Source organism: Cherax quadricarinatus, chromosome 46 (assembly GCF_038502225.1).
Source record: "Cherax quadricarinatus isolate ZL_2023a chromosome 46, ASM3850222v1, whole genome shotgun sequence".
In the NCBI taxonomy this organism is placed as follows: Eukaryota; Metazoa; Arthropoda; class Malacostraca; order Decapoda; family Parastacidae; genus Cherax; species Cherax quadricarinatus.
The window spans coordinates 9,070,674-9,095,666 of NC_091337.1; the positions used below are offsets into that span (position 1 = coordinate 9,070,674).

Genomic DNA, 24,993 nt, shown 5'->3' on the forward strand with positions numbered 1-24,993 from the left:
TCTGCTCCATCTGTCTCTCCTGGACTTTATATATGACGCAGTCAATTTGTGCTCAATGTTCTCCATTTCTCTATCAGAGTTTCATTTTATGCTTCAGACCTTATAAGTAATAAGAACTTGTTCCGGAAAACTGAAATCTAAGAGTATAACTTAATGGAGGTTCACAACTACTTGCACAGTAGCCTGAAATGGAGAAATACTTTCAAATATGAGGATGAATTCAACAAAATCAATTTCAACATAAACTTCAACTGAGACCAAACATATGACCTGAATGAGATACACTGGAAAGATATGACCACTGCAGATCTAAATCAGTTCCTTGGAAGAATGAGCTCATTGGTGCTCAAAGTATGCACCAGACACATTCCACTACTGCATGAAATTGTTGAATGTTGCAGAAATTACAGAGCAGTTGCATGACATAAGAAAGAGAGGCACTTCCTCTACAGGAAAAGATGGCTAACAACAGATCATCCCAAAAAGCAGCAAACTCTCTGAAATATGAAAGGAAATGCTTAGGGGAAACGAAAAATATCAAGCACACACTGACTGCAACATAGAGTCAAGAAGAGAAAAAGGGGAAAAAATGTCATAAATGAAATTAAGAATTTCAACTATTACTATTATGCAAAATCAAAAGCTAAAGCCACATCAAATATTTGGCATTTAAGCAAATGGAACATACATTGATGATAATATGGAATTAGTGAAATACTGAAGTCACAATGTGTGTTCAGTGAATGATTCAGTTTATAGATCGTAGATCATGAGTTTTTTATGCAAGACAAAACATAACTAACATCTCCATGATTTCTGATGCAGCCCTTTTCCCAGTTGACTTTGAAGAAGCCATCGTACACATGTCTTGCATTCTGCTGCAGGACCAGACTCGCCAAACTCCATGTTCAGAAAAAATAACAAGAATCCCTACCTCAGGCGTTCTGTATTCTACAGAGAAGCAGCCTGGACACAGGTGTCATCTGACAGTCAATAAGCACCCCGATACTGCACCACTTAAAGGTGGTAGTAATGCCATTGTGAAAAACTATATTGGTAGTACTAATTTCACACATCAAAATCTTTAAATAGGTCTTAAGATGCAAAATTGCCAATTAGTATTTGAAATCCCAACAATTCATTGCAGCATGGGCATAGAGAAAGATCGTACCTGCCTTTCACAATTTCTAGACCATTACGTTATGACCTTGGATGCACTGGAAGACAACCTAAATGCTAATGTAGTGGACATTTTTTTGCAAAAGCCTTCCACAGGTGCGACCATTATGTAATAGCACACAAAATGCATACAAAAGGAATAACCGGGAAAATTGGCAGATGTATATTTAACTTCTTATGAAAGAGAATCTCTAGTAGTAGTAGTAAACAATGAAATACATTGCTAATGAAGAGAATGCTTCTGTTCCTCAAGGAACAGTACTTATCCCACTTGTTTCTCATTCCTATATCCAACACAGACAATTACATAAACCATAGCAATGTTACATCCGTTGATGATATAAATCAAGTCTTTCAGTGGGCCTCAGACAACAATATGATGTTTAATGAAGGAAAATTTTAGTTGTTCCATATGCAAATCTTGGAAGTAAAGATGTCAAAAGATCTCACATTCAAGGATCACAACAATGTTATTACTACCACAGGGAAAATGATAGGCTAGATAACTAGAACTTTTAATACGTGAGATGCTGAGCCAATGATGATACTCTTCAAGTCACTTGTTCTCTCCAGGCTAGAATACTGCTGTATACTAACTTCATTACTACTACTCTCTTCAGTTTTGTATTTGCCTGTATCTGACTGCATTTGTGCAGGCAAAACATTTTGGCAATAAAGATAGCCAAATGTTGCATGTGTGTCTTATTCATAAGCTTGTCAGTATTGTACACCATCAAAATGTAATGCAAAGTATGTATTCTATGCCAATGTTTTTTGGTAGAACTTAGATTCACATAGTCTCAGAAACATAAAAATGTGATGACTTAGCCCTTCGTCACAAGTGAAGCAACAGCAAAAACCTACACTAACATTACACATCATAGAAACTTAGAAAGGATTCTAAAACACCAATTTACTTACTTTCTGGAAAAACACGAACTCTACAACTAAAGTCAACACTGGTTCAGAGCAGAAGGATCTTGCCCAAAGATAAGGGTCTATCTGGAGGGTGTATCAAAAGCATATTACATCTATTAAATCACTGAAAAAATTGCATTAGTCTTGTAAGGAAATCAAAAGCTGATGTGATCTACACTAATTTTGCAAAGCCATTTGACAATTGCAACCATGAATTAAGAATTCCATGGATGCAATTGTCTAAAATGTTGCCAGAACAAGGGTATTAGCTTTAAGAAGCGGGACAGCTTCCTGTTTCAAGTGCAGGATTAGCAGAGTGGTGATGGCTGTTTCTGAGGGCCGCTAGAATTAAGAGCCTGGTCTACCAGGCGGTCAACAGGGAAGTCTGGGCATAAAAGTCCCCCCTCCCCCGAAACCAGTTACACTTACAGCACAGGTGAAGGAGGAAGAGGGTCGAGCAAGTGGGCAAGAAGACAGAAGGAAGGGAAGGTCGAACCCGGGGGGTCGTGAAAGCTCTCCACAAAAACCTGGACCAAGTGCCACAAAAACCAGACAGTACCGACCAGCCCTCCCGACCCACCACTACAACACCACCCATAAATATTATGTTGACTATGTTATGCCTGTGTTGGCCACCACTCCTGCCCTGCTAGTCCCTGCTCTGCCCTACTAGATCCTGCTCTGCCCTACTAGATCCTGCTCTGCCCTGCTAGTCCCTGACCTGCCTTAATCTTCCACTTCATCATCATCGTCATACAGATGCCTACTGAGGTGATCCAGAAAAAGGCTACCGAGGGAAAAAAATAAAGGCGGCCTCAGTTGAGAAGTAAAAGGCTAGGGGAAGGGATGGAACTCTTCCTATTTCCGTACCGTGAGACTGAATTAATGCATGCTCAAGTCTCGAAAATTCAAGGGAGACTGCTAAACAGTGGTGGGTGGTAGACGTGAGGAAGAGGGGTCGAATCACGAACAAAAACATTGATACTATATTGAGTACAACATTCGGCTCACCTCCAGGATTGAATAGGACGGGGAAACACGACTAGCCATTATTCCAACTATGTAACTCATGTTGATGTGCCTACGTAATTTTTAATTAATTAAAAAGAAGTGGCCATGGCCTCAAGCACACCAAGGAACACTGGCACCCATCATTGACACGTATGACTTTAGTCACGGGCAACATGCAACCACAAATACAAGTTATAAGCTAACAAATTTCAAATCTATGCAAAACACGGCGTGTAAAATAAAGGCTCGTGATGAACTGTTGTATATATAACAAGTCTTACCTCCTCCCCCCCCCATCCTTCCTTGCAAGACTGCAGCCCACGAATGTTCACACCAGCTCCATCATTCTCCCTCCCTCCCTCCTTCCCTACTACCTTCACGAGAACGACCCTGGCCATAGACCACTTCCGGGACGACCTTTTTATCCCAGGATGGCCCGGAGTATTACAGGGTGACCTTAAAAAAATCTCACAAAGGCTTGGGCGCCGCCGTAATACCGGCCATTACCCGAACACTTTGTAAAAAATAGTCACAAAAAAATGAAGGGTAAGAGATATAAAAAAGTTGAATGAGTCAGGGAAAGCAAGAATAGGAGGGTTGTTGAAAGTGACGAGGGGAGAAAATAGGGGGTCATCCAAGAAATGGGTGCCCAAGGGTAGGCTTAGTAAAAAATAAAAGTGGAGAACCAGCACCATACAAAAAGGGCAATATTGATACCCATAGCACGCACGCACACGCACACGCACACGCACACGCACACGCACACGCGCACACACACACACACACACACACACACACACACACACACACACACACACACACACACACACACACACACACACACACACACACACGAGCCACTAGCTGTGACTCGACGCCTGTAATCACAAATAAGCGAGTACGCGCAGGCAAGCGCTCAGGTTTGCAACGTGATTGGTTACGGAACAAAGGAGAATGGACTACGAGTATACTTAAGTAACTCAAAGTTACAACGCTAGACTGGATAGTGGAGAGGGAATGCGAGGAGAGGAAATCAGGGGACACAGACAAGAGGAAGAGGTATATCATAGGGACATTAGTTAGTACTTTTTCAGTAATAAGTGGAATGCATAAAACGGAGGCAGGCGAGATAAACGTACAAGGTTTCAAAAGAGTGGCCAGTAAAACCTGATTTTAGTAAGCGTCCAGAGGCGGAGCCATGAGCCATGTCTCGACCTCAGCAAATACAATTAGGTGAGTTACAAACAAAAACTATTCCCCCACCTTTTCAAGTAAAATCCATCAACGGAAACACATTAAAACTGATGCAGAAAAAGTCAAAATATACCACATCAGCAAAAAATAAAGCCTCAGTCGGTTAATGCAAAATGAAACTTTTAAAACTTCCCAGAGGTCCCGCAGGTACCCAGGTAGTTATAAAAACGCGAGACAAAAACGAAAAGGCAGCGATTAAGGAGGCAGTGAGGAAGGAAAGGGTGGGGAGATATTTCCATACCCAGGAAGGTAGTTTCCTGTGTACCAGTAAGGCATAATCCCCCAACTTTCAACGTAAACACCAGGTAGATTCCCATGTACCCGTTAGGCTTGGAACACTGCCTCTTAATGTTAAACACCAGGAGAGTAGTTTCCCATGTACCCGTGAGGCTTGGTACACTGCTTCTCAATGTAAACACCAGGAAAGTAATTTCCCATGTACCCGTGAGGCTTGGTACACTGCTTCTCAATGTAAACACCGGGAAAGTAGTTTCCCATGTACCCGTGAGGCTTGGTACACTGCTTCTCAATGTAAACACCGGGAAAGTAGTTTCCCATGTACCCGTGAGGCTTGGTACACTGCTTCTCAATGTAAACACCAGGAAAGTAGTTTCCAGTGTACCCGTGACGCTTGGTACACTGCTTCTCAATGTAAACACCAGGAAAGTAGTTTCCAGTGTACCCGTGACGCTTGGTACACTGCTTCTCAATGTAAACACCAGGAAAGTAGTTTCCAGTGTACCCGTGAGGCTTGGTGCCCTGCCTCTTAACGTATACAACTTGGGCTCGGTTGGCAACCCTCTCGCCCCCCCCCCCAACAGTCCGTGGTTCAATCCCCGACATGGGTGGAAACGTTGGGCATCTTTCTCTACACCTGCTGTCCCTGTTCACCTAGCAGTAAACAGGTACCTGATTGTTAGTTGAATGGTGTGGGGTCACATCATGCGGGACAAAACTAAAGAACCCCCCAATGGAAATAAGATTACTGTCCCCGATGACGCACTTTATTGGGTTATCCTGGGCGGCTAACCCTACGGGTTAAAAATCCTTACAAATGTAATCTAAGGAAAAACAGGGCATTTTTAAAAACTAAAAGTTAACAGATAAGAAAACTATCCAAGGTTACTATTATATTTGTAATATTCAATACTCTTCCCCTCCTCCCACACGTTCGTAGACAGCAACTTTACAGGAAGGTGCTAACCCCTCACTTTTGTGAAACTGAAGGCTGTTAAACACTTTGCAGGTAGTCAAGATTGCTGTTTTTTTTTTTCATAAACACGCAGAATCTTAAACACTTCGACTTACATTTAGCATACACTTTACTTTCCATGGAGTTTACTATTGTTTCTTAATCCTGTAATATTTCATATACAATTTACGAGGGCTGATCTGGGAGAGGGCCGCGGGGGGGGGGGGAATGATTCCAGGGTGCATTAACGGATAAGAGTATAGGGAAACTGCTGATACGGCAGAGCAGTTTATCTGAACCAACCAGAAAGATTTGAGCTTGAGGTTGAATTATCAGAGCTTTGGTAAGATGGGAAAGGAAGAAGACTGGGTAAGGATGGACTAATAAGCTCTTAAAATATATAAACCGTTAATACTAACCTTACCTATCATGGAGAAACGTACCCATGACTAATATCACAAATTGCCGAGCCAAACAGCTTGCAAAACACAAGGGGTCATGGCTATATAGTCCAAAACATGAAGGGTTTAGAACAGGTTATTGAAGAGCAGCAAATTACCAAAGTAATGTTTGGGTATGACTAGACGTATAGCCATGTTTCTTTACCCCTGCTGCCCCGCATCACCCCTGGTCATCTGCGTTAGGCGACAGATGAAGGTCTCATCCAAAGAAAGTCAGACGCAACCTATTTATCAATCAAATTAGCATTCATACTTAAGTTCTCACTATCACCATTACATTTCAACATATTATAGCCAAAAATGTGTTCCTTAATGTTCACTACTGTATATGTTATCTCAAACTGTTATATACAATCATTCCGATATAAAGTGTATGCTATACTTTATTAAAATACTCAAATACAGCCAAGTTTCCTAAACACCTGTCACCCTTCATCACCCTGTTCACCCGGGTGTTTGTTAGATGTTGAGGGGTCTCAACCTGAGGGATGTGACAGGTATTATGTCAAAAGCTCCAGGAAGTAACGCCCTTATAAGGAGCTCAAGAAAATAATTCCTTTTACTAATTCTTTGAGGAGAGGCGCTTTTGAATGAATGACTAGGAAAGTGTGTGTGTGTCCAATGAATAACTAGGAAAGTGTATGTGTCCATGAAAAAAGTGAACACCACATGCATTTCGGTCACTGCGCCATTAAGTGGGAGTTATGCATTGCATTACCCTCACTTAGTGAAAGACAAGAACTATAAAGCTATAAGATCGGCCCAATAAACCAGGAAATGTTTAAACATGAACAACACGGTACTTTCACCCGTCAGAGACTAGAGGAGAACTAGGACGATGATCCCCGCAATCAACTGCAGTGACAACAGACATCCCTGAACCAACACAACTAACAAGTTCACATCACATCTGCTGTCATCGGGGGGAAAAAAATCTAAGCAAACTACACATATCCTATAGAGCGGCCCTAGCATAAACTCGCGCCAAAATATAGCGTGTAAGGACTCGCAAAACTCGTGAAGATTAAAAACACAAAGAACGTCTAGTTTCATATAATTTTTATCTAAAATCGGCAAACTGGCATCTACAAAACCCAAACTCAATACCATAATACTCACAATTACGATACACCAGCGCTTAAGTGTTTGAAGCTGATCAAAAGTATTCCTTAGTCATTAACTTGGAAATAAATTTATTTAATAAAATTGGCAAATTAAAATTTATACAGCTCAAAGTGAATGCCAAACTTTCTTTTAATAAAGCCCATAATATATCGAAACTTTAAAGCCTATCAGAAAAAGTATTCTGCATTAAATTATGTTAATCCAAATACGATTTTTTAACAATTTCTGTAAAATTTTAAATTTGCATCTACAATGTAAACTTATAGGGTGTCTTCCCCCATACAGAATGCATCAGCCTTTATATGCTGAAGCCGATCAGAAGAGATTCTTTAGCTACTGAATGGAAATCAATATCACCATTTAATGAAAGTAGCAAATTGGGACGTATGCAGACCAATAACGCGGACCTACCTTTCTGGAAACCACACCTTATACCTTTGATGAGTTTCGAAAGTTTTACTGCTCCCCGAGGCCGGCCATGGGCCAGGCTTGTCTGGTGCTAGCCTGATCGACCAGGCTAATGCTGTTTGGAGAATTTGAAGCTGATTAGAAGAGGTATTCTCCAGGTACTGCACGGATTCCAATGATTCCTGGACTTTTTTTTTATACTAATCTGAAATATCCACAAATCTGTCCTTACACAAAATAAAAGTCGTGGGTGCTATTCTGGCCGTATGTCATCAGTCATTAAGTACTCAAGCCGTTCAGAAACGTACTCATTTATTTAACGGAACTTAACAGGAATAAACTTCACATTATTTTACACAAAACTGGGAAATGTGCGGTAAACCTCTAAGGGTCATACAGAACCAATTACCTCTTGACCAGTAAGTCAGTTTCGTGGACTATGAAGAATGTGTCAGCCATTACGGATCTCACGAACTTGGGCGGTATATAACAATTTTGACGTATATCAGAGCTGACTGGTCGATGCCTGTATTGTCTTAGCACCAGCGTGTACTACTTTAATACTGAGATGTTGATAAGTAGGCCACAATGTGAGGTCTTGACTTCTTTTTTTTTTTTTAAGTGGTGTGGAGGGCTAGCGCGGGCACTACTACACCAGGGTAATTCACTAAACAGGTCATCATAGGACTAACACCCACTTCAAGAGACATATGCCCTGGAAGAAGAAGAAGAAGAAGAAGAAGAAGAAGAAGAAGAAGAAGAAGAAGAAGAAGAAGAAGAAGAAGAAGAAGAAGAAGAAGAAGAAGAAGAAGAAGAAGAAGAAGAAGAAGAAGAAGAAGAAGAAGAAGAAGAAGAAGAAGAAGAAGAAGAAGAAGAAGAAGAAGAAGAAGAAGAAGAAGAAGAAGAAGAAGAAGAAGAAGAAGAAGAAGAAGAAGAAGAAGAAGAAGAAGAAGAAGAAGAAGAAGAAGAAGAAAGGGTGGCGGCGGCGACAGCAGCACCGGCGGCAGCAGCAGCGGCAGCAGTGTGGCGGTGGCGGCGGGTGGTAGTGGCAACACCACACGCCGCACTGCCTGGGAAACAACACGTGTTGCCACCTCTTATTTATCTCTTTATTGCCATCAAATTTGTATCACTTACATAATAATATAAGCTTGCACTTACTCCTATTCCATAAAACTGCAGAATTCTTCCTGAAGAAAATTATACCATTTTACACAGAAAATCATTTTCTTGTGTAACTGTAGGAGCAACAGTCTTCCCCTACCATCACTCAGGAGGTGCCAAACACTTCCCCCTCACACAACACACCATCCTTTAATCTTTCATCCCTCAAAACATTATATAAGAACATAGCTCGTGGCAACGCACAGTCACAAGTGGCAATTCATCGCAAGTACCAGCTTTCCAAACGTATTACAAAACACGCAAGAAATAATGAGGATCAAGATGGCACGAGTAAGTTAGGCCTAATATTTGGGCCCGCACAGACAAATGCTACTTCTCTTCTGCCGGAGTGTTTAGCTTGGCATCTTAAGTTTCATGGCCCTGGCTACCTATTTACACAAGCCTCTAAAGAATTTAGTCTTATAATACATCTTTCTAATTATTTCAAAGATGAATGTATCGTCCAAAGACGTGATGAAAAATTTGTTTTTAATTAGTTAACAAAACTGGATACATCAGCAGTGTGCTGCAACCCTCTTCTATGATAATTACACATTGAGAACGAAAGCTCTAGCAATGCTTTCTTGCATATACCATCTCGTTGAATGGGGGTTCATGCAAAGTGTTGAAATCGATCAGCCTGAGCTGGGAGACTTCAGATATGGTCAAGTATTCCAGTATCGGTTCATTAGCTATGGTAACTTCAAAAGGTTTACTACCAGCATAGCTGGAGTTATCATCACTTGGGAACTGCCATTTCTCAGGTTAACACATCCTATGCAAGAGGTGGATGAATGGAGATAAATATATATAATATATATATATATATATATATATATATATATATATATATATATATATATATATATATATATATATATATATATATATATATATATATATATATGTCGTGCCGAATATGTAAAACTGGTCAATTAGCAAGAACTCATTTAAAATTAAGTCATTTCTGAAATTATCTCTTATACGTTTAAAGATATTTTTTTTTCATTAATATTAATGTAAAAATTTTTAATTTTGCACCAAAAGAATCTTAGAAAACTTACCTAACCTTATTATAAGAAAAGCAATTTATTTTAGCCTAACCCAACTAAATATATTTTAAAAACGTTTACAATAATTTAGTACTAAACAAACACAATCAAGTATATTTTTTTTGTTAGGTTCAGAATGATTATGGCGAAATTATTGCATACACAAATTTTCACTTGTCCTATATGGCAAGATGAGCGTTGCTATTTAAGCCAAGATCGCAAGTTCTGCCTATTCGGCACGACACATATATATATATATATATATATATATATATATATATATATATATATATATATATATATATATATATATATATATATATATATATATATATATCGTTAACAACACTGCGCTAGCCAAGGATTCGAACCCATGTTGTACTGGCCTGCCTCATGGTAAGCGAGAACCACATGACACTTTAAACCACAGAACCACCCAACCCTACAAGAATGGCACAGCCAGCACACAGCTAGCTGTTGGGCCGCCATCCGAGGGCATACGGAGGTGTGGGAACTTCTAAGCTAATTTCATTCTCATCCCTGTTTGGTGTACTAGCCTCACGAGCAGCATTTATATATTATTGTAACCACGAACGAGTGGTATTGATCAATAACAACACTGCGCTAGCCAAGGATTCGAACCCATGTTGTACTGGTACAACACAGGTTCGAATCCTTGGGTAGCACAGTGTTGTTATTGATCAATACCACTTGTTAGTGGTTACAATAATATATGTATATATATATATATATATATATATATATATATATATATATATATATATATATATATATATATATATATATATATATATATATGTCGTGCCAAATAGGTAAAACCGGTCAATTAGCAAGAACTCTTTTAAAATTAAGTCCTTTCTAAAATTTTCTTTTACACGTTTAAAATATATATATATATATATATATATATATATATATATATATATATATATATATATATATATATATATATATATATATATATATATATATATTAATTTATGTTAATGTAAAAATTAATAATTTTGTACCAAAAGAACCTTATTATAACAAGTGCAATTTAATTTAGTCTAATCCAACTAAATATATTTTTGACAAGTTTGCAATAATTTAATAATAAACACAATGAAATACATTTTTTCGTTACGTTCAGAATGATTTTTACAAAATTATTGCATACACAAATTATCGCTTGCCTTATTCGGCAAAAAGAGCGTTGCTATTTAAGCCAAAATCGCAAGTTTTACTTATTTGGCACGATATATATATATATATATATATATATATATATATATATATATATATATGTATTACATTACATTAGTAGATAATTCAGAATCATTATATTCCTCAGAATACAGCAATGCCAACTTTTTCCTTTTTATATATTTTATAGAAGTCATATAAAAATGATACATCACATCAACAGTGGTCTGCTATTTGATTTTTTATGATAGTTACACATGCCTCAAAATTTAAATAAAAAAAAATTTTAGATTCTAAACATAATGTACAATTTAACATTCATCAAATTTTTTCTATTCATCATTCTAATGCAAAAAAAAAATAAAACCAGCCTAGCAACGAAGCAATTAAGCCAAAATAATAAGTCAGTCTTAACTAAGTAATTAAGCCCAGATAAAAGCCAAGCAATCAACGAAGCATCCAAGGCTAAATAATTCTGCATAAGAACATATGAACTGAGGAATAATGCTGGACAGGTCGAACCCATCCACCCACACCCACTGATGTACCCATCCAATTTAGACTATATTTAAAGCTACAGTACCTCAAATTTTTTGCAACTCAATGTTGCCTGGGAGTGTCTTACTCATTTTCAACTCTTACCAAATCAGTACTTCCCAATCATCCTTCCTAAATGTAAATTCCTACAACCTGACTCCATCGTTATGAGTCCTTCCTGTCTTGGCTAAATATTTTTAAGCATGCTATTTATATCCCTTCATTTATTAAAGGTTTTCAATTTCTACAATTTAATCACATTTCTCCAACTTTGTCAATCTTTTCTGTATATTTTCGAGCGCATTTATGTCAATCTTGTAATATCGAGATCAGAACTAAGCAGAATAATTTCAATGGGGTCTAACCAAGAATACATAAAGTTAAAACAACATTAGGACTTCTATTCTTTATACTTCTTAATACGAAGCCAAAAATTTCATTAGCTTTATTGCAAACACTTACAGACTTTTATCTTTTTCACATTCGCTCTAAGACCCACACTGTTTAGCTTATAAGCGTCATATATATTAGCTTTTCCTAGGGTCAGAACTATACACTTGTCTTCATTAAACTACATCTGTCACTTCTCCGACCACATCATCTATCTATCCAGGTAATCTTCTAGCCGTCTACTGTCTACATTAGAAATTATTTGATGGCCTATAATTAGTGTCATCGGTAAACTTATGTCGCTACTTATTCCCTCATCAATGTTGTTTATATAGATTATGAACAAGTGTCCCAACACTGACCCCTATTACACACCACTTGTAATAGGTCCCCATTAATGCCAACTCTGCTGCCTATCATTCTCCTTTTTGGAACTTTCTTTATATTAGTCTACCGCCTCGAATACCTTGCTGAGGTTCACTAATCAGCAATTACCAATTCCATTAACTTTCCCCAACTGAGGTTAAGATGACTGGTCTATAATTTGAAGCTAAGGACCTATCTTCCACTTTTAGCTTCTCGTATTCCTTTGGAACCCTTGAAAACAGCTCAAAAGGGCCCGGTGACTTATTTGACTTCAATCTAAGTTGTTTGCAGACCATGACACTAGTCACTTTGATACTGCATAGTTTATTTTCGTCCTGACCAATATTATTATTGACTTCTGGGATTTCGTTTGAATCTTCTTGTATAAAAACAGAGGAAATAATGGCAAGCTAACCCGAGTTACATTTCAGTGGGCCAGTGGGCCTACCTTTTTTCTAATCTTATTCCTATATACCTGAAAGAACCCCTTAGGATGGTCTTTGATTCCCTGGTAGCTTTAATCTCATATTAGGAACATAAGTAGGAAAACACTCGTTTTCTTAATAAAATGACCTAATACTGCACGTCTCTTATACAACGTACATTATTGTTATATAAAGGAGCATCACTTTAGGCCTACTGGCCTACAACAGGCAAGCCCCACTCACAATCACCACTCACACTGGTGTAACTTTGGCCATATTATCTGATGGTAAACATGGCTGTGGTAACTATCCTGGTACTTCTGCCAACACGGTGTGTCAAGTCTTTATTCAATATGTTAAATTTGCACTAGATGTAATAGATTACTATGTAACGGGAGAATAGAGTAAAATGTGCTGGGAGAATAGATGATACTGGGGGAATATATTAAGACACAGGGAGAATACATAGTTTAGAGCGTACTGGGAGGACCCACAATTCAACAATCAAACCAAGAAAAAATGGCACAAAAGCAAGAGAATGCAGATAAAATCTGACGACTGTGAATAATGGAAGCGGTCGAAAGGAAAATGATTATTTTAGAGTAAAGAGGGAAGCTGACAAACAATTTACAATGGATCTAGCTAAGGCGAGGAAAACTAAAGATACTTAACTGACACACAAGAAAATGACTACAAAGGATTACGTTCCAGCTTTATTCAGTTCAGTTTTTAATAGTTCCACTTTGTTTATCCTTCTTCCCTCTTTCATTGGTCGTTGCCACTCATATATAAACAATGAATCCCTGTATTGAGCTCTGAGTGTTCCTCCTTTTATCACTTAATACGGCAAAGGCATCATAACACGATGAAATATCACTACCAACATTAAGAGATGAAATACTGTGGAAGTCACTCATCTTTTAACAAATCACCAGTGACGAATAAAATGCCAAACAACTAAACGATAAGAGAGGTAATATAGTTATTATTCAAGAAGGGTGACAGAAAGCCATTAACTATAGACCAGAGTCCTTATCAAGTGTAATGTGTAAATTATTTGAAAAAAAAAAAAAAAAATACTTGTTGAACATCTACAAAGCACAATATTCTTCACAGATCACCAGCATGGATTCAAAAATGAAAGATGATTCATGCTTCTTCAGAGATACATGAGAAGACCAAGTTTCGTCAGAAAGGTACGAGAAGATGGATGGACTAAGTGTTCCTTGACCGCAAGAGATCATCCTATAGCACACTGAACGCTACTTAGTAAACTGGAAAAGCAAGGCATGGTAATAGTTATTAACATGGGGAATACTTGAACAACCAAAAACACTAGCTATAAGGAATGAAGCGTGAGGATACATGTAGGTAACGAGGATCAGTATTCGGTCAAATTTTGTTCCTAGTGTCCCTTATGTTGAGAAGAGCTCTGTATCAAAAAATATTGGAACTACCCTCCCCTTCGGGAGGCGCGTTATGAACCCTATAGATTTAGTGCTTCCCCAGGAGTACTCTAATAATAATAATTAATAATGCTCCTAGTGTATATTACGCCTACATATCATTGTATATGATGCCAAAATGAGAGTACAAATTGAAGAAAACACAAAGATACAGGAGGCCTTAGATGAATTTAATAAAACGCTGAATAAATGGGTAATGGAAGCAGACAGTAGAGAGAGTAACATGACAACAGTATTATTCCTAACCCAACGGCTGTATCCCAAATACGATAAAAGAATGTTAAAGTAAGAACATTGGTAAACATTTGTTAAACCCACATCTAGTATGGAATTTATCAGAACCGGTTAACACCACACGCCTGCATCTACTGCAACTGAACTTCCACAAGGAACTTGTCCAAAAGACGAATTAGGAGCTTGATACAGGTGTTAGGGTTCTAGAAGTAATGGTGTCGGAGCACCAGCAGTACTGGTGTTAAACACTAAGAGATAGGGCAGTCTTCACTTATGTTAAGACTGATGTTTCCTTATCTGGACATACAGTCACCGCCGTTCATATCAAGAATATTTATAAAAGCTGGCAATATCGCGAGTCTTAATCTTATCCTTCTGATATGATATTTCAAAGATGATAAAACGTCTAAAGGTTATTATAAACAGTATTCATCATTCTCTGGACCACTGAATATGACGAGCGTTTTAACACGCATTACAGTTACAGTAGCCAAGTTTTGCTCGACCTAAACCTTTCCAAAAATTTAGTATCTGTTATTCTAGCCTCGTCTAGACAAGTTAACTTAGCGTAAATATAACTGCAGTCTGGCAGCACGGATAACAGTTCCTCAGAAAGTGGTATCCCCATGCATCTGAACTGCTGGAAAGATTATAACTGTACGTTAATATTTATCCTTGCCATCAGAAAAACCTATGCAGGAAGATTGCAAAAATCACAATTGCACAAAACATGGCAGAATGAGCTTAAAGCAAGTCGTCCATGCCTTTCACAATTGCTAGACCAGTCTTGGATGCACTGGAAGACACACTAAATGCAGATTCACCGTACATTGATTTTGCAAGAATTGGACAAGTGCAACCATGGTGTCATAATACCCAAAACGCATGAAAAAGGAATACCTGAAAAAGTGGGCAGATGGATATTTAACCTCTTGATAAACAGATCCCAATGTGTAATAGTAAACAATGAGAATAAAGTAGGAGGCTGCCACCGTTAAAAAGTTCTATTTCTCAAGGCACAGTATTCGCCGCACTCCAGTCAGTCAGTCAGTCAGTCTGTCTGTCTGTCTGTCTCTCTCTCTCTCTCTCGCACATGCAACATGATGTTTATTGAGGATACATTTAGTTTGCTCCACTATGGAAGAATTAAAAAAAAGACTGAAATGTTGGAAAAGACTAACTCCAATCATTCAACAGTAGTAGTAGTTCAATAAATGTGAGTGACGTCAGAGGCTCTCATAAGTATCAACAATTTTGCTTTCGCTAGTACAAGGAAAATGACAGACTGGATAACTAGAATATTCAAAACAAGAAATGAAGAGCCAGTGCTGACTCAAGTTTCTCGTTTTCTTAAAAGTTGGAATGCTGCTCTATACTAATGCCTCTGTTCAAGGCAGGAGAGACTGCAGAGCTACAAAATGTAGAACCTTCATGCTCATGTAGACTTCGTTAAATATCAGTAATACTGAACACCTGAAGTTCCTTGAACTGTATTCCTTGGAAAATAAATGAAAGTATATAAGTTATACCTAGAAGATTCTGAAGAATAGTCTCAGACCTGCATACAGCAACAAACACTCCATATGAAAGCAAGAGACTAAGAAGACTGTGCAAAATAAAGTCAATAGGGGGAAGACGAGTACAGAGAGAGCGCTCAGCACCTTTAATACAATATTGGGTTAGTTTAGTTTCTTTTACAATCTCAAAGGCCAGTCTTGGGCCAGGCTTATCTGGCAACAACAGCCTGGTCGACCAGGCTGTCGATGCTGGCGGCTTGCTGGCCCACATATTCATCACAAACTGTTTGATTTAGCATTTGGTTTCCTCTTCGAAATTTCTACCGACTTTTCAACACCCTCCCTTCGTGTGCAAGGAAAATTGCCAACAAACTTCTGGCTGTCTTTAAGACGGAACTTGATCAGTTCCTCAAGGAACTGCTGATCAGCAAGGCTGTGGTGCATATGTTGGACCACATGCGACTGGCATCAACTCCTTGGTCGATCAGGTCAGCAACTGGGAGGCCTTGTCTAGGTTCATCTCACGGAGGAGGGGGAAAGAGAGGGCGAAAACTGTAAAGTAATGGAGAAGTGAAGGAACCACGCAGTCAGCGGAAAGACTCATCGCGAAGGCCGAAGTCAGACTGGCTCCATGCTCATCCAAGCTGTTGATTCATCCACAGCATTCAGACCTACAAAGCCACCACAACCTGCCTGATCCGGTACTCCTGCAGAAGCTTATCCAGTTTCCTACTGAAGATTTCTACACGAGTTCCCTCACTATTTATATCTGCTAATAGGTTAAAGTCTGCTGGACGTGAGGGGTTAACGCTGTCCTCTCTAATTGTGCCCATGGTACCCTTGCTTTTTTACTTTCATTTTAGCACTAACTTTCGCAGTAGTGCTCTTAAAAAAAAACAGTGAAAGTAGTCACTCCTTCCCAGGGATTCCCTGGACACCTTGCCAAGTGTTCATACACCACCCCAAGACACGGAAGGTATAAATATTAAATTGCTGGTCTGCTCAAATGTTACCTGAAGCCTCGCCATGCTTATCTAATTAAGCGGCTATATTACCTTCCCACTCTGCAAATATTTATTAAAGCACGTGGCAGTGGGTAATGACAGTAGGTGGCGCGCTAATACATACCTTGCCGCACTTAGCTCAACCACCGTAACATCGAATAAAATTACTCGACACGGTGTACAAGCATTGCCAATTTGGGTGCACGTGTGTTGGGTGTGTCCACACACGCGCGCGTGCTGTCTGTGCGCAAGCGCGCGCCACTGCAGTACCTGTTTGACCACACTGCAAGTATTCCAACGTTTTTTTTATGTACATGCGAGACGCAGGTGGAGTGGGTGGGTTTTTAAACTGCAGATACGTACAGTGGGGCAACTACGTACTCTTATGCTATATGAGTGTGGGAACACCCGGAGTGTGCTAATATATTCTATACGATAGTTACACTGGGGGAGGTGAACATCAGCGTGTGAGGCTACCCTACCTACTACGTATAATAAATATAATAGCCACGATAAATTAAGGTCGCAATACTGTAGCTGGAACACTTTCCAAAATGACCCATAAAGGAGACTAGACTTCACACGACGTTTCAGATCGTCCTAGATCATAATAATACTTTATAACGATTAAGGAGGGACCGAAACGTCGTCTAATGTCTGCTCTCCCAAGTGTGGGTTATTTGAAAACATGAGTTACATCGTAGGAACAAAGCCTGCTATGTTTTAGGGTAATATTCTATATCCCACGACTGATGTTTTACATATATTAATAAACTATGTCAGTCTGAGCTATGAGACTCGTGTAGGACGATGAAGATTCAAGTATGTACTTCCATAAAGGTTCATTAGTTAGTTCAGTTTCCTTCAGGCAGTGCTGAGTTACATTACTGTACTTGTGTTCAGGTGAGACAGGTTGATGACCAGTACTCCCCTTAGTGTTTTTTTTTTCCGGGGGCATCATCATCCCCAGGGCCCGGTCTCAGGGTAGGTCTTATGGCTGATAAGTTTCGTCAGTCACGCAACTCATCGTAGGCACCACAGCCTGACTGATCAGATACGCGCCACCCGCTCTACTATTCTGGAATGCAAAATTACAGTGTTCGTGAGGCTTGCGTTTCACACCCGTATGACAAGATAGTACCTTCCTAGATAGATGATGTCTACATCAAGGGCAAGTGATTTGTCTACGATATACGATTATTATTATTATTATTATTATTATTATTATTATTATTATTATTATTATTATTATAGGTAGGAATTATCTCTAATATACCTTTGATGGGTTTCGAGAATTTTCCTATTTCCACAGCCGATCCCCTGGCAAGGCTTATCTGGTGCTATAAAGCAGGAGTCACAGCGCCTGGAAAGGAGAGGCAATCAAATCTGATCCAAGGAATAGGAAGACAGAGCCAATTCCTTGGTTCAAGAGTCCCTCTTGGGCATCAAAGAACATTTTCCCTAAAGAGGTGTGATACAACTACAACAACTTTCGAGGGTTCTTTAATCCTCTACACTGTCAAGTGTAGACTCTCACTATGACTAAATAATACAGTTGGAATACAACCCATTCTTGCACCAGTGATATTCGTGCAGATTTAAACGTTACCTCAAGTCACCCTGTTGCCAAACGTGTCTTCGCCTTTTTAATTCTACTTTTGGTAGTTAAATACTATAGGTCCTTAAGAGGATCGTGCATCCTAAACTTATTTAAAACTAATTAGTAGTTGTACTGTTGAAGGAAGCGTTGAGAAAATAATGCTGGCAGCCTCATACGAAAATTAATGTAGTAAACTGAACATAATTACATTTATCGAACTACGACGCAAACACGTACTGATTTGAGCGTTTCCTGGTTATTATATTCAGGGGGAAAGTGCTAAACCCATAGGGGTCGTACAGTACTTGGCTGGAATGGTAGGCAATCTGTTCAAGAGCCCCCACTGCGTCAAGGACCCCCTCCCTGGTTATGCTCAGCCATCGTCTTGCGAAAGTGTTGCCTGGTCATGGACTGGGCCACGGGGGCGTTGACCCAAGGAATTATCTCCAAGTAAACGTTTATTTATTTCTTTACTGGTGATTTATTCTTTTCATAGGTTTAACTTAGTAAAGTATTGCGTAGCTGACCAGTGGTTAAAAACACAGAAAATGAGACCTTCATTAATATTAAACTGGTTAACCTATACGAAGCTTTATCAAATACTTGGTAAAAATATAAAGCGTACATTTAAACCCAAACAAGCAAAATGGCCATGATACGTCTGGTAAGGTAGCAGCCAAGAAAAATGCACAGTGCATTCTGGACATGTATCCCTCTTGTGAGAATGGGCTGCATAACAAAAGGATATACATCGCGTTATGTCACATGCAAGTCGCATGGTATTTATATAATTTTTATCAGGTACCCACACATGAACACGTTCATTTTACGTTAACCTAAACGTTCAGCATGAGAAATGTGGGTAGAACACAACTCGCACTACTACTACTGTCTCGCTAGCTCAACTTAGATTTATATATATTTTTTACCTAAATAACTAAAGAATGTGCACTACTTTTCATTTCATATAGGTAAATTGAATAAGCTTTCTTTTATTCTTGCAGCTAAAAGGATTTAACAAATAAAAGGTTATACTTTACGGTTTTCCATAAAAAAAATCACAAGTACTGATTTCGGGTCATGTGAATCACAACTGAAGACACTTGGACGCCCCTGAATAACCTAACCTAGAATAAGAAATTTAACTTTTGTAGAGATTAACATCGAGCAGTAATCAAGGCATTACAATACAAGTGATAACTGACGTGCTGTTCGTGAACAAGTTGACAATTAATGAAGCTGCCTTGTACCACCCATCTTCGAGGGTAACACTCCCACAAATCCTAGTTGTTTAGAAACATTTTTATTTTACACCGTAATTTATATCTTGAACACATTTGCTACACCTTCCAAGGATGATGACAAATAAGGAAACAGTGACACCGTCACTTACTCCTGGTTGTCTTTCCAGAAACTCACGACACAATCAACAATACAGTATGTCATTTAAATATATTTAACTAATATTACTGTAACTCTAATGAAGGAGTGCCCCATGTTTCGCCTGGCAGGTGACCATGGGTTGCTCGAGGGTCCCATGTTACGCCTGGCAGGTGACCATGGGTTGCACGAGGGTAGACTGAGTTAGAACACTTTGGCGAACCAACAGCAGGCAACACCAAGGGCATCAGGCAGTACCAGGAACACCCGGCGTACCAGGGAACATCAGGGGGGGACACCAGGCAACGTCAAGAGCACCAGTAACACCATGCAACAACAGGCAACACTAGGAACACTAGGTGCACCAATCAACGTCAGGAACACCAGGCAACATCAGGAACACCAAGCAACACCATGGACACCAAACAACATCATGGACACCAAACAACATCATGGACACCAAGCAACATCAGGGACACCCAACAACACCATGGACACCAAGCAACACCATGGACATCAAGCAACATCATAGACACCAAGCAACATCATGGACACCAAGCAACATCAGGGACACCAAGCAACACCATGGACACCAACCAACACCATGGACACCAAGCAACACCATGGACACCAAGCAACACCATGGACACCAAGCAACACCATGGACACCAAGCAACACCATGGACACCAAGCAACACCATGGACACCAAGCAACATCATGGACACCAAGCAACACCATGGACACCAAGCAACATCAGGAACGCCAAGCAACACCATGGACACCAAGCAACATCAGGAATGCCAAGCAACATCATGGACACCAAGCAACACCATGGACACCAAGCAACACCATGGACACCAAGCAACACCATGGACACCAAGCAACACCATGGACACCAAGCAACATCATGGACACCAAGCAACACCATGGACACCAAGCAACATCAGGAACGCCAAGCAACACCATGGACACCAAGCAACACCATGGACACCAAGCAACATCAGGAATGCCAAGCAACATCATGGACACCAAGCAACACCATGGACACCAAGCAACACCATGGAAACCAAGGAACACCATGGACACCAAGCAACATCAGGAACGTCAAGCAACATCAGGAACGTCAAGCAACACCATGGACACCAAGCAACATCATGGACACCAAGCAACACCATGGACACCAAACAACACCATGGACACCAAGCAACATCAGGAACGTCAAGCAACACCATGGACACCAAGCAACACCATGGACACCAAGCAATATTAGGGACACCAAGCAACATCAGGGACACCTAGCAAAAATCACAAGAGTACTTACACTGCTCTCTTGGCTCCCCCACCAGCGACGGATGGCTCCACCACAATGCTATGGCCCATCAAGCTGTAGCCTGCAAGACAAGGCTGGATTAGCACGTACGTCAGGTCCCATATGAAACACTCACTAAGGCTAGATTAGCACACTAGTCAGATTCAACACTAAGCACTTAGGCTGGATTAACACACTATTTAGATCCAACACTAAGGTTGGCTTAACACAAAAGTCAGGTCTAATATTAAGCACTAAGGCTGGGTTAACACACTCGTTAGGTTCAACATTAATCCTATTACAATTTTACCTCGTTTAGACTAATCCACGGTTTATCATGTGATAATCAGTTTCAGATCATCTTAAACATCACCTGCCTCTTTTTTCAAAATTAAAATGCTTTGCTAAACTCAAAGATGTATTATAGCACGGTAACCTCACGAAACTGTCTACCGTTTTAACTAAGAATTAAAGTTCATTAGTTCAGCGTAAACAACTTTCGTGAAGTCATTGTTAAACACGAAGTACTGTAATTTACATTTACAGTTACTGCCGCTAGTTATTTCCCCATAACTGATTAACTGACTGGAATACGGGCAGAAATTTAGGAATACACAGTAACACTATTCCTTAACAAGTAAACAAAACCCAACCTACCCAAACCAGAACAAAAGGGACATATAAACACTATTAATAATTATACTGGAAGAACCTAAACTGGCATGTTCTCCAAGACATGGTTTGATGCATATTTTATTTCGCTTTGTATGATACGGGTACAATTTTTTTATTATATTTAGAGGGAAACAAACCCACAAAGATTATATAGCACCTGAGGATTGAGGTCCGACTGATTGGTCTGTAACTAGATGATAATGACCAATCTTCCACCTTATTAAGTATCACGGTTGACAGTTGCCACATATCAAGCAAATGATTGCTTACCTCAAAATAACGACATATACAAAGAGGTCTGGGGGGAGGGGGGAGGTGCAGGAGAGCACACGTGTGTGCGTGTAAGCCTAGTGTGAAGGATAAGGCTCCCTTAGCACCAATTTCCCGCGGCTATTCACACCTGGGTTACCATAATATTACACGCCTTCAAGGTAAACAAGCCTCACACAACCGTCATCTTATACAAAACAACCTCAAATTACCAACCAGGATAATGCCCGGGCTATAATAGGGTTGACGAAAACAAGTACAGTAATTCCCAGGAGGTAATGACAGCAGTTGGCTGGGTATGTCACTTCCGTTGTGAGGACACTTCGCTCACCCCCCCCCCACCACCACTTTCTCCTACACACCAACAGTCACAAAGATGACTTGCCAAAATCCTCACATCCTGCAAGTCCTATACACAAATTAGTCCTCTAGGAAATGGACTCGCACAAACTGCAAATAATATATATATATATATATATATATATATATATATATATATATATATATATATATATATAAATATATATATATATATATATATATATATATATATATATAAAATATATATATATATATATATATATATATATATAAAATATATATATATATATATATATATATATATATATATATATATATATATATATATATATATTATATATATATATATATACATTATACAGGAGACGGGTATGTGGAGAACACGCTTCCTCATCAAATTTGCAGGTTTCAACGCCCCAACCCTATCTAAGGTATACGACCCACAATGATCGATTAACACCCAGGTACCTACTTACTGCTAGGTGACCAGGGGAAGGTGTAAGGAAACATGCTCAACGTTTCCACCCGAGCCGGAGATCGAACCACAAACACTCAGTATGCGAGCTGAATGTTGTGCCAACTGCGCCACGAGACATCCAATTTTAAAGAATCTACGCATTAAAGATGCAGTTCTTGAAACATCCGGATTACCTTCAACAAAAAAAAAAAAAAGTTTTGCAGTGCAATCCAAGAAATCACACATACACAATGTAGATATATTAAATGTACAGTAATTAGTTCTTTAGCAACTTAGTTTGCAAAACGACATGTTAATTTTTCAAAAAGTTTACTTACAATCAGCATACTCTTATATTTAGTTTCCTGCATTTTTTAAATAATTCTTAGTCAGAGTAATATTTATTTTCCAACTTGGGAGCCATGGTCCGAGACCGGGCCACTGCTCACCGGAAGCCCTTGGCAGTTTTAGGATTTCGTTCCATAATAAAAAAGCACACACTCAACTTGTTAGTTTTAAAGACAATCGATGTTTTGTGGGTTAGCTGCACGTCATATCTGCATCAAGAATGTTATTTTATTCCCTAGACTAAACTAACCCTCAGGCAAGGACCCACGAAAGGCGAGTGAGAAGTGTGGATAGAACAGTGGAGGGAGAGGAAGCGCTATATAGAAAAGAGAGAGAGCCAGGGCTAGATCCAGCAGCAAAGATGTCGTTATGCAGCATCAGCTATGTGCTTCTCTCAGCAGTTCATGACTGGTACGGCTCGGGAGGGCAGCGTCGGATGGACGTAGTGGTCACCAAGACGACAGTAAGCAAGGCTCTTCCTCACTTTTTTTTCTTTTCCGTCCGGGGATTCGATCCCCGGACGTTGATGATGAGAGGCAGGACTCTCACCAGTGGGCTACAGCTGTTGATAAAACGCTCTTCGTCACGTCACACCTACCCCCATAGAGCCACAACCCCCTCCCCCCCACCACACGTACGTACGTCTATGGTTATGACATCAGTGTGGCAAGGATGGGGAAATGGTGTATAATAAAGCCAAGATGGAATTGGCAAATGAAAACAGGATGTCTTGAAAGGTCCACCCAGCAAAGGGCAGGAAGACTGAGGGATAGAAGCAGGACTAAAGACCTTCGAAGATATTTAGAGGGTTGTGAGGTCGCCCAATAGTGTCGTCGAAGTAGGTAAGGCAGGAGTATACCTATACCTGGAGAGGGTTTCGGGGGTCAACGCCCCCGCGGCCCGGTCTGAGACCAGGCCTCATGATACGTCTCGAGTCTGTCGAGCAGTATGTCTACCGCTAAGTGTTTTTCACAAGGTGTTTAGAGCTGGTGTAATACACACACAACCCGCACATAGGAGAGGGGAGCTTACTACGAAACGTCGTAGTAAGCTCCCCTGTCCTAGAGCTGGTGTGCTCGTCCTGACGGTGAGTGACTTTTGGCAGTTCTAACAATTCACGTCCAGTACCCAAAACAACGCCCGACTCGGGATTCGCTAGTTTCAGGTCTTGACAGTCAGCGAGGGAGCAAGTTTGTGATGACTGATGAGAGACCTAATACGGGCAGTACAGAGGTGGAATTTTATGGAGGTGTGTTATGCACCTTTCAATTTGTAAAGGCGGTTAAAAGCAGTGCTCGCAATACCTCTCTCGGCGTAGTGTGTACATTCATAACTCGCAGTCAATGTTGGTCCCCAAGTACTGCGGTAGTGGATGTGCATGAAGTAGGAGTTCATGAAATAGTGGTTCTGAGTTCGAAAGGTGCAGGGAGATCTCGTTATATTTGACACTGCCTTGGTTTTAATATGGCACTGGAGCTTCCACTATGGAGGAGGAGCTTGGACATGGGTGAAATTCCAGTCACTTAAAACGACGGATATAGCCCGAACTCCATAAAGGTGGCAGTAAAGCATTAGCTAAGAACTATAGACCAATAGCTCTGACGTCCCACATCATAAAAATCTTTGAAAGAGTGCTAAGAAGCAGGATTGCAAATCACCTGGATACCCAAAATCTGCACAATCCAAGGCAACATGGGTTCAGGGCAGGTCGCTCCTGCCTCTC

At 39.9% G+C, this 24,993-nt stretch overlaps 1 protein-coding gene across 3 annotated transcripts in view; it reads right to left on the reverse strand.

The window, feature by feature from the left end:
- Window positions 1-24,993, reverse strand: part of Imp (IGF-II mRNA-binding protein) — a 549,054-nt gene that overhangs the window by 416,258 nt on the left and 107,803 nt on the right. For 2 of the 3 annotated variants that reach the window (XM_053788033.2, XM_053788032.2), the window contains exon 2: window positions 21,212-21,281. In XM_053788033.2, coding sequence (XP_053644008.1) covers window positions 21,212-21,281 — 70 coding nt within the window. Of the gene's footprint in view, window positions 1-21,211; window positions 21,282-24,993 lie in introns of those variants that run through there. The other variant, XM_053788034.2, reaches the window with a different exon arrangement.